This window comes from Magnolia sinica, chromosome 14 (genome assembly GCF_029962835.1).
Source record: "Magnolia sinica isolate HGM2019 chromosome 14, MsV1, whole genome shotgun sequence".
Taxonomy (NCBI): domain Eukaryota; kingdom Viridiplantae; phylum Streptophyta; class Magnoliopsida; order Magnoliales; family Magnoliaceae; genus Magnolia; species Magnolia sinica.
The window spans coordinates 45,268,108-45,280,134 of record NC_080586.1 but is presented as its reverse complement, the minus strand read 5'-3'; the positions used below and the strand labels follow the sequence as shown (position 1 = coordinate 45,280,134).

Below are 12,027 nucleotides of genomic sequence, written 5' to 3'. Positions count from 1 at the left end.
TGTTTCGATTGTTTTTTACCAAGATCCAAGATTCACATCTTAGTTTTGGAGGAGTTTCCAGACAAGGATGGGGCCTACCTTAAAGTCATCATCACGTATCATTCACAGACTAATGGTCAAACCAAGAGGGTCAACCAGATCTTTGAGAATATGCTTTGGGCTTACATGATGGATTTCTCGGGTGGCTGGGATGAGCACCAATGAAAAAGAGAGCTAACAATGTCCTAGAGGGGGTGAATAGGACAATGCCGAATAATCGAAATAAATGTGAAATATATAAAGAATACAAAACCTCAATCACTTAAATATTGAAACCTTAATTCTAAATTATTCGTAGGACAACCTTCACCTAAATATTAGGCAAGACAACCTTATTTCACCAATGTCTTTGAGATCAAAATATCAAACTTAGCAAAAAATAATCAATCACAAGGAAAGTAATAAATAAATAAACATTCACTACCACTGCTCAAGGAGTTATAATGGTTCGGTGCTTAACCCCACACCTACTCGACTCGTAAAATTATTACCCACATAATTTTGGCTTTCACTATTTCAATGTTTTCACAAGTTCACCTTAACAACCTTATACATTTCCTGTGATTTTCACGGGCTATCACAACAAAACCCAATTTATGATTTTCATAGGCTCACCACAAAGCACCCCGTTGAGATTTTCTAACTATCCCAAAAAAATTCAAAAGATAATAAAAGTAAATGCAGTACTTATCTTCAAATGTCAAGTCGAAGATATAAATGTAGCTTAATTGCAGCGATCTTCTTTCTTGGGATATTGATGAAGACATATATGTGTTCAACCCAAAAAGAATGTAGGGATTTAATGTATTTTCAAGTAATAAACAAAAACCCTAATGCTGCAAATTCAATTATCTAATTTTCAAGTAGAGTATGAATTACTCTATTGAAAACGATTAAAACTAACTTGAGAAAGAGAATATAATAAGTTAAATTAAATATCAGATTTATTGCACAAATAGCTTAAGAAGGCCCTGACTTTCTCTCCTTGCTTGAGTATATTGTTCACAATTTTTTGTTGTTGAAATGAATGAGAAAATGCCTCTATTGATAGCTAAAGGATTTGAAAATTCGGTTGGCCGAACCTCCAGTTTGATTGGTTGAACACAGGGTTTAGTTGGCCGAATCTCCCTGAATTCCGAAGAAATGCATTGCTAGAAACTTAACCCATGAATTTACAAACTGGCCCAATCCCAAGTTAAGTTAGCCAAACCCAAAGTTAGGCTGACCGAACTCTAGAGAAAAAACACTGTTAAAAACCAAAAATCAATGAATTTTTTAAAGTACCTAACCTAAGGTCTTTCTAGGGTTATACCACCTATGTTTTAGCAAATATATGCGACAACTTATCTTGAACTTTGACTTAATCTTTTCTAGAAATCGAGCATCGACTACTTGAGAAGATATGCAGATCTTAAGCTGATCATAAGCCGATCTTGAGTTGATCTTCAGGCATATAAAGTAGTTGTGATTCCATACTTGTGATCTGACTTGAAGCATTTTTTTCTTACAAAATTTGAAAACACTAAGTGTACTTTAAGTATAAGCACTTACAATCTCCCCCTTTGTCGAGTTCGTGACAAAACACAATCATACACAACTCATACAATGATACAACATCTCATAAACTCATCACACTATTCCCAGCTCTGGTTCAAGAGAACATTTGTACATCACTTTTAGTACCATTACTTAAAGTTATTTACTTGAGGCTCCCCCTTAGAACAATCATCAATACCTCCCCCTGAGCACTTAGTCACACACACACACACACACACACACACACACACACACACACACACACACACATATATATATATATATCCAATCCAATTCTTTTCATATCCAAACATATCATATCACATATCATGCATGCAAGTGCTCTCAGATATATATATATATATATATATATATATATACCATTTTCTCCCCCTTTTTGTCAAAAGTTGTTCATAAATACTATTATCCAAATATTCTAAGAGCAACCAAACAAGTGTGCAGGTAATCTAAAAAGAAATTTAAAATTATTACAAGCAAAAATAGATGAAATATCTAAGAAGTATCAAGTAAACATGTTAAAACTTAAACTATTACAAATAATTCAGACAGAGCAGGCATCTCAGGATCAATGATTTTTAGGCTCTTGCTTAGCCAAAGTCCAACTTTCATCAGCTAGTGCATCATTTCCTTGGCCGATTCTATTTGGGAAGTAAAGCAAATATAATTGCAAATATTTTCCATCTGTCTTCTTGTTTGAACACCAGAAAGAGGGTTACCAAGTATTTGATTCATTGGATGGTCTTCTACCAACATTGACTCAGTAGAATCTGATTTGGATGATGGTTCACTTTGATTAATCATAATAATATCATCATCATCTTGGCAATGACTGGGATTGATCGATTGATCATCAATTACAAAATTTATTGATTCTTGAATCACCCCAGTTCTTTTATTTAGGACATGATATGCTCGGCTATTTATAGTGTATCCTCAAAATATTCCCTCATCGCTTTTTGCTTCAAATTTTTTCAAATCTTCATGGTTACGTAAAATAAAGCATTTGCTTCCAAAAGTTTAAATATTTAACAGTAGGTTTTTTGTTGAACCATAGTTCATAAGTTATTTTGTTTTTAGTTGTTCTAATGTAGACACGATTAATTATGTAACATGCGGTACTAACAGATTTAGCCCATAAATATTTAGGTAAATTCATGCTATTTAGCATTACACTATCCATTTCTTGCAAAATTATGCTTTTCTTTTAAAAATCCCATATTGCTGAGGTGTTTTTGTAACAGAAAATTCATACAGTATTCCCTAGTCATTGCAATATTTCTCAAAATTGTTATTTTCGAATTTAGTTCCATTATCACTTCTAATTATGATCACAGATAACTTTTTTTCAATCTGGATGCATTTTATAAGTTTTCTAACTTTGTCAAGAGCATCTGACTTCTCTCAGAAAGGCTACCTAAGAATATCTAGTGTAGTTATCAACTACAACTAGAAAAATATTTCTTTCTGCCTTTACTTTCCATTTTAGTTGGTCTGACTAAATCTATATGGAGAAGTTAAGGAGGTCTTGTCTTGGCTAAGGAGTTCACTTTCTTGTAAGCAATCCTAATTTGCTTGCCTACTTGACAGGCGCCACATACTTTTTCTATCTTTTTAAATTTAGATAGGCCACGTAAGTAATCTCTTTTGCTCAAGTTATATAGATCTTTATAGTTTACATGTCCAAGACGTTGATGTCATAGTTCAATTTCATCTGTTTGGACCATGTAGCATGAATGATTTGTTAAGCAAGAGTCATCAATTATATAGTAATTTTCAAAAGTTTTGCGACCATTTAATATTACATGTCTTTTCTCATTAATTATCTCACATCCGTGATCTGAAAATTTTACATTATGTTTATTATCACAGATCTGAGATATGATCAAAAGATTATGTTTTAGCCCTTCAACATATAGAACATTTTTCAAAGATAGGTAAGTTGGGAAGTTGTACATTATATTGGCCAACAATCTTGCAGTTGCTTCCATCTCCGAATGTAACCAAGCCACCATTTATTTGGTTAATGTTTGAGAGTATTACCTTATCACCTGTCATGTGTCTCGAACATCCACTATCTAGGTACCATCTTGAATGGCTACTTCCTTTGAAAGTAGTGTGGATGACAAGACACTACCTTTGGAACCCATTTCATTATGGTTCTAAGTTTAAGAGGATCTCTTACTATTTGTTATGTTTGGGAGTAATAGTTTTTCCTGTTTCTACTTACCCTATTATTTCTAGAGTTAGATTTCAAGAGCTCTTTAAGCAAGTCCACTATCTTATCGGCTAGAGGAGGATTATTATTTCTCCATTGATATTTGTGCTAGTTGGCATTAGTTTTTATATTAGAAGTTTTTTTAAAGGATTTTACATTTTTGTTTACTTCCTTTAGAGTTTCTCCTTTAGACTTTAAAGATTCTCCTTTACAAATATGGGAGTGAAATTTTTATATTTTTCTGTGTGACTTTTGATATAACCTAAGCTAGATTTGTCACCACTTTGGCAAGATGCAATTAATAATTTTTCAAGTTTCTAGTTTCCTTGAGTATATATCCAAGTATCTTTTGAAGTCTTAATGGAGGAAACTTCTATTTTTAGATTCTCATTTTCAAATTTGAGGTTTTGTATTTCAGAAATTTTTAAGTTTAAATCTAATTTTGTCTTTTCAAAGTAATCATAAAACTGAGATTTTTCCAAAATGGCTTTTTCTAGTTCAAATTGAAGTTTGGCACATTTTTCTTTTTGAATTTTTAGTTTAGCCGCAATCTTACAACTTTCTTTGTATAGTGCATCATATGCTACTTGGAGATCATCTTCATTTTTAGAATCACTTTCAGGAGTTTCAAAATCAGAAATTTCACATTTATCTGAAGAAGTGATTATGGCAATAGTTATAAAAGCCTTTAGATCTTTCACAGTTTCTTGGTCTGATTCGTCAGTTTCCGAATTGGATTCAAATTCCAATGATTAATCCCAAGTGGCAATCATGCCTCTTCTCCTAGATTTATCATTTTTAGGATATTTTGAAGCTAGATGCCTAAATTTAGAACAGTTGAAGCATTGTGTGTCTTTAGATTTTGATTTCCAAAATTTTGAATTTTCTTTTCTTTTGCCAAAAGGTTTTTAAAATTTTAATCTATTTTTATTTTTGAAAATTCTATAAAAATTTTTAGCCAACATTGTTATATCATCCTCATTCTCATCATTATTAGAATTTACATTTATAGTTTTGGATTTAAATTTAGAGGATTTCAGAGCTATGAACTCGTTGTTAGGAGCTTTGAAATTCAGCTTATAGGTTTATAGAGATCCAACTAATTCATCAAACTTCATAGTATTAGTATCCCTCAATTTATGTATAGCAGTAACTTTTGAATTGAACTAGTAAGGAAGTGATCACATTATTTTTGTGCAAACCTTGCTTTCAGGGACTTTTTATCCAAGACCCCACATAGAATTAACAATGTCATTTAATTCCATATAGAAATCCATGAATGACCCACTTTCTTCCATACGAATTTCCTCAAATTTTGTTGTGAGGATTTGGATCTTAGACTTTTTTACAATGTTAGTTCCTTCATGTGTCATTTTGAGAATATCTCATGCTTGTTTTACTATATCACAAGAAATGATTCTTTTGAATTCATCTGGTGATAGATCACATGTTATTACATTTAAGGCTTTTACATTTGCACTACTTTCACTTTTCTGAACAGTTGTCCAATAAGTATAAGCGGTTTTTGTTTTTTTTTTTTATGGACATGGTTCTATCCTCAGCCAATACTTCCAGCATTGGAGGGGTCCATTTAGTTAAAGTGGCTTGTCACACACTTTCATCAATAGATTTGAGGAAAATCTTCATTCTGGCTTTCTAATAAGAGTAATTTGAGCCAACAAAGGGAGGTGGCCTGGTAATGGACAGACACTCGAAATTTGACATTCTAATAGATTTGGATCTTGCTTTAGGAGGTTAATAAAAAATAAATAAATAAATAAAAAGATCAACCTTGCTCTGATACCACTCGAAAAGGAGAGTTAACAATGTCCTAGAGGGGAGTTGAATAGACAATGCCAAATAATCAAAATAAAAGTGAAATATATAAATAATACAAAATCGCAATCGCCTAAGTATTGAAACTTTGATTTCAAATAATTTGTAGGACAACCTTCACCTAAAATATTAGGCAGGACAATCTTATTTCACTAATGTCTTTGAGATCAAAATATCAAACTTAGTAAAAGATAATCAATCACAATGAAAGCAATAAATAAATAAACATTTACCACAATTGCTAAGGGAGGTATAGTGGTTCGGTGCTTAACCCCACACCTACTCCACTCCTAAAATTACTACCCATATAATTTTATCTTTCACTATTTCAAGGTTTTCACAGGTTCACCTTAACAACCTTATACAATTCGTGTGATTTTCATGGGCTATTACAACAAAACCCAATTCGTGATTTTCACGAGCTCAACACAAAACAAACCGCTGAGATTTTCGGACTATCTCAGAAAAACTCAAAAGATAATAAAAGTAAATACAATACTTATCTTCAGATGTCAAGTCAAAGACGTAACTGTAATTTGATTGCAGTGATCTTCTTTCTTGGGATATTGATGAAGACGTGTATGTGTTCAACTCAAAAAGAATGTAGGGATCTAATGTATTTTCAAGTAATAAACAAAAACTCTAATGCTACAAATTCAATTCTCTAATTCTTAAGCAGAGCATGGATTACTCTATTGAAAACAATTAAAACTCACTTGAGAAAGAGAATAGATTAAGTTAAATTAAATATCAGATTTACCACACAAATAGCTTTAGAAGGCCTTGACTTTCTCTCCTTGTTTGAGTAATTGCTCACGATTTTTTGTTGTTGAAATAAATGAGAGAAGGCCTCTATTGATAGCTAAAGCATTTGGAAATTCGACTGGCCCAAGACAAAATTAGATTGGCCGAACCTCCAGTTCGGCTAGCCAAACATAGGGTAAAGATTAGGTTTATATATATATATATATATATATATATATATATATATATATATATATATATATATATATATATATATATATATATATATGGGAAAAGGTACTATGCGCTCGACCTCACGAGTCCGTCCCTTGAGGTCGAGCTGTGTGGGCCCCACCGTGATGCGTTTCGAACATCTACTCCATCAATCAGATGCACCATTCCATCGTGGGCCTAGGTCTCAAAAATCAAGTCAATCCGTGACTTGTGTGGGCCACACCACATACAGAAGTGGAGAGGGGCCGTGCACCATTAAACAATTTATAACCATTTTTTGGGCCCACCGAGATGTGGTTTGCAAATTCAGCCCATCCATTATGTGTGTCCCACTTAGATGAGGGTTCAGACCAAGTTTCAGACGCATGCAAATTTCAGGTGGGCCCCACCAGGTGCTTTTATATGTTTTAACGATGTCTTCACATGATTTTAGATGGTATAGATGGTATGGCCCACCTGAGTTCCGTATACGGCTGATTTTTGGGATATCCCATAATTTAAAGGGGACCCATCATATGCTCGGTGTTGATGGTCGACACGCATCATGGTGGGGCCCACACAACTCGACCTCACGGGAGCTTATTGTGAGGTCGAGCGCATAGTACCTTTTCCCTACACACACACACACACACACACACACACACACACATATACTACCTGATCGAGTCGAGCCGAGTTTGAGCTATATATCGAACTGAGTCGAATCGAGCTCGGGCCAACTCAAACTCAGCTCGCAAATTTTTCGAGCTCTAAAAACCAGCTCGACTTGAATCGAACTCAGTTTCGAATTGAGTCGAATCAAGCTTTTTCAAGCCGAGTGAGTTGACCGATCTAGCTCAGTTCGTGTACACCCCTACAGACATCAAAGACCCATCGATGACATCGAAGAATCCTCGATGCCATCGAGTAGCAACATCTAAAACAATCATGATACTCCACTCAACGTTACCATGCATCTATATCAGATTTTAAGAGGCAAGCATGCATCCTTGGATCACTAACTTGTTATTACTATTATTGCATGCTTCAAGCTCACTGATATGTAGGAAATTGGTGACCAAGAGAGGAATGAGAATCTTAACCCATCATAAGTGTTTGATGCTTCTTTTTTTTTCTTTTCTTTTTTTTCTCTCATGTATATAATACAATCACACTAAAATAGGGTTACTGGCATGGTCGTAGTATATAGATTCAACGACCAATTATCTGATCAATCTAGACTGTGGATGTGTAAAACAACTGATTGAAAAACTTTCAACAAAATAGTGTTTTAGCCTGATTTGACTATGTTAGCGACTTAAATGCTGCCATGTGGCAACAAAATCTCAACAAGAAATAAATGGAAGATCTCTTCCACTGTCCTAACAGCTGAATGTGATCAAAATTCGAAAAGTTGGTGAGTGACCCAAAAAAGAGTTAAGTCCAATGGGCTATTGTCATGGGATATATGCCGCGTATCTTACACACATGGCAATGCTGACTACTCACCATAACGGCCTCATAACTGAAGGTAATGATCAAAACACGGTCACGACAAGTGACAGATTCCGCCCATGCACCATAACATCTCATAAAAGAAGTCCTTACAATTGAAATCACTTAAGGAGCGAAGTAACAACAACATCAAGTTGACAGAGTTTCAAGGAACAGTACACACGTTGATGCGGAAAAAGAGATAACAATCACTAACACATAGCATCACAAGAAGAATTCTCATCCACGTAATAGGAGCATGACATGCGCACAACCAACAGCCAACCCACGACAAATGATTTGCACACATGGCGTTGCATGATAAGCCACAACTGTCTACAGGCCCAGATGATTATTTCCACATTAGCATATGTGAGAAGTGGCTACAAAGTTTTCTTCAGCTACCACCTCATACCACCTCAAAGTTCTATCAATATGAGAAAGATCGAAAAGTTCTAGGCCTTTGCCAACTTAACACAAGGCAAATTATCGCATAATGTTGTCTATCTTATCGTAGTTTATCCTAGCTTAAGATTAGTGTAATCTAACTCATCTATGTTGGACCAGCTTTAACCTAGGAGTAGTGCAATACAATCCATCTACCCTACTACGTTGTACTGACTTAGCTTAGGAATGGTATAATTCCTTTCGTCTACACTCAAGTCAATGAACCAAGGAAGACTTAGCTCAACGACCTCGCCATCTGCACCACAAACACTGAATCACCAAGGATTATCTTTGTAAATATTTATTTTCATTTACATTTTATACAATTGAGTTCATTCTACTCTCATATTATGCGAATCGGTTTATCTCAGAAAAAAAAAAAAAACAAAACAAAACAAAACAAAACAAAAAAAAAAAAAAAATGAATCTTTCACAAATCGTCTAATTTCCTTTATAGGTGGTTAAATAGAATGGCCAAACTAAGTACCACTTAGTTCTTGATCATAGGTGATCACTCATGGTATCTGCCTATCACAACGCTTAGGGTCGATAGGCATTTGGTTCGGATCAATCCTTACTAGACTCTGGCTGGGCCAGCATCATACACACATACAGACCAAATTTCAAGTGAAACAAATAGTGACGGGTCAAACTTTTCGGGATCTCACGGGGAACTTCCCTTCTGCTTGTATAAACAGGTTCTACGAGCAACCCATTCCATGAACAGCTCTCTTATCTGTCCTACAATTCTGCTAGTTGACCACCTGGCATGTTTGGAAGAAAAAAAAAATACACACACACAGACACACACACACAAGGATGACTTTTCTCATGACGGGATGGCAATCCTGACCCAAGTACCATATAGGTACCGAAATAAGACCAGACAAAAATGGAATCCATAAGAATCCATGTGCCAATAGTGATCCATCACGTAGATATTGGGAATTCATCATTAGCAATCAGCATGCAACTGGGTCTCCTTGCCTAGTCAGTGTACTGAACGATGAAAGGAGGGTAAAAGGATAGCTGTGCAATGCTGAATGAGAATTGCAGCCCATGAAATCTCCATTGCGTAACTGCATGCAATCCATGCACTGTGTGACTGAAAATCCAGTGAATCTCGTCAGTCCAACAACAACCTCCAGTTTCCAGGTTAGTTGGAGGGTCTTGGATGCAATTTCTCTGGTCATGTGTAACATCAGATGTAGTGCAGGTAAGGGTCCTGCTATATTTAGCCAGAACCACGTAATTGTAAAAGGTTTCAAAAACTGTAAGATGGAAAGGAAGGAAACTGTAACTTCCACTCAAAAATTTCTTTATTGAGAAGCATGAATATGATGATGAATCGAAAAGTGTCCATTTGTTATTCCTAGTGCAATTACATAATTAGAACAACAGCTGCGACAATGACAACATCAATTTTATAGATATCAGTGAAAAAAAAAAAAAAAAAAAGACCCAAAAAAAAAAAAAAAAGAAAGAAAGAAGGAAAGAGCACGTCCAGCGTTCTCTTTCATCTTAAAACACGGCCCCCGACTTCTTCCTCCTTTTTTTTCCTTTTTCCTGTCATTTTTCCTCTTTATTTACAGTATGGAATAAGCTCGAATCACCTCGACAATGGGCGCACGACATAATGGGCACTTCCCTCCGCCTCTAAACAACTCATTTGCACATTTGGAACAAGTGCACATGTGCCCACATCTGCATCAAAGGGGGAAAAATCCATTGTTTGATAAAAACGATATGACGCACATGGAGCAATGGGATACAAAGAGAAGGGGGAGAGATTTGGGGGGGAAAGAGGAGAGGAATTTGGAGGAGAACCGCAGTCCTCTACATGTAAAACCCACTCTGGCCATCAGGTTCTACACTTCATGTTAGGGTAATGAGGTCAAAAATAATCTAGATCCACAACTCAGATGGACCACATCACTGACCATAGGTTTGTGTGGACCCCACCATATTGTGTATCTTTCATCAAATTCATTAATCAGGTCAAACGCACCATGATAAAGAGAATATACAAAATTCAGCCTGATAAAAACTTAGGTGGGACAGACCGTTTGAACTTAGTTGTTTTGGGAGCAATTTTATATCTTTTTTCGATTGGTGTGGCCCATGTGAGTTTTAATCAAGCTTATCTTTTCTAAGGTTCAAATAATGAGTCTCACATGATGGGCATAGTGGATTTTACATATACAACATGGGGGACCCCACAGAGTGTCGCATGTCTCTTCTGTGAAGTCTACCCGAAGAGAAGTCATGCAGGTCACATGCATTAAAAGCGGAAGTGGGTTCGATCTAAGCCAACCCTTGTGCAGTAAAACCTCAACAGTTCCTCGCCAACCAGCTACATTTTTATGACGAATTTACCCTCTTAACCCATGTTGTGAAGACTAATTGCAAGGGCAAAAAATGTCCAAAGCTATTGGCATTATATCTAGTAGTCATGGCTACTAGGGCAGTCAATGGGGTGGGCTCGGCATGACAAAATCAAAATTTTGAATATGCCCAGCCCGATGGCCCAACCTGAAAGAGTTCAAAACCTGGGCTAAGGCTAACACCTGGCCTGGCCCATTGACAGCTCTAATGGCCACAGATGAAATATTGACATACTTCTTTTGTTCCATAGAAGGAAAGAGGGGAAAGAAGTGGACCTGTACAACAGGGAATCGATGTGGCTGTCACAACAGACACAGCATGTCCCTTTTCTCACATGACCCCATTTTGATCCATCTTCTGATGATTCTATCCCACCACCTGCAACAAATAACTATGCTTCATTACAAGTCATGCTGTCATCCCCTATGCAAAGCATTTTTCACCAGTGCTGTATTCTAACCTAATGAAACAAGCTTTGAGAGAGATGGAGAGATGCATTGAGAGTTGGATCTTTTAGACTCACTCTATTAAAAAGGAATCCAACTGAATGGGGTGACATCCAATGTTACAAAGGGATTTGCAAACTGGAAAAGCATTTCTTAGAAAAAGAAAATTGTAGAACCATAGATACCTAAAACTCCATATACATGTCATAGGTCACAGCTGAATCATCATCCTAAAGACGATGCTATAGGGCTGTCCTTGATCGGTGACACCCTACTGCATTGGTGTGTTCATGTGGCGGAAGTATCAATGTCAATGCATCATAGATACAAAAATCTTTTACAAACACCCCTGGTCATCGAACTAGATCCCAATGTCAGTCAAAATGCCCAGAAGAGAATAATCTTTAAGCAGTATACCGCATACACAGACAAAAAAAAATCGCATCACGACTCACACAATAACATGCCTATTGTTCAGCAAAAATTTGCAGTTAGTCACTTGGGCCTTGGGCAATGCCAGGCAAGGTATGCCGCATCAGCTGCCAGCCAATGAATGTGGGAAAATTCCCCCATCGGTCTTCTTTCCCTTTTTTTATTTTTTATTTTTATTTTATTTTATTGCTCAAAAAAATCCTGAAAAAATGTGGGGAA

At 36.0% G+C, this 12,027-nt stretch overlaps 1 protein-coding gene across 2 annotated transcripts in view; it reads right to left on the bottom strand.

Annotated features, from left to right (window-relative positions):
• Positions 1-9,846: 9,846 nt before the first annotated feature.
• The window catches only part of LOC131225171 (uncharacterized), a 48,726-nt gene continuing 46,545 nt past the window's right edge, over positions 9,847-12,027 (bottom strand). For both annotated transcript variants that reach the window (XM_058220634.1, XM_058220635.1), the window contains exons 7-8: positions 11,206-11,308; positions 9,847-10,249 (exon numbers count right to left, since the gene is read on the bottom strand). In XM_058220634.1, the coding sequence (XP_058076617.1) occupies positions 10,132-10,249; positions 11,206-11,308 (221 nt within the window). In that variant the 3' untranslated portion in view covers positions 9,847-10,131. The remainder of the gene's footprint in view (positions 10,250-11,205; positions 11,309-12,027) is intronic.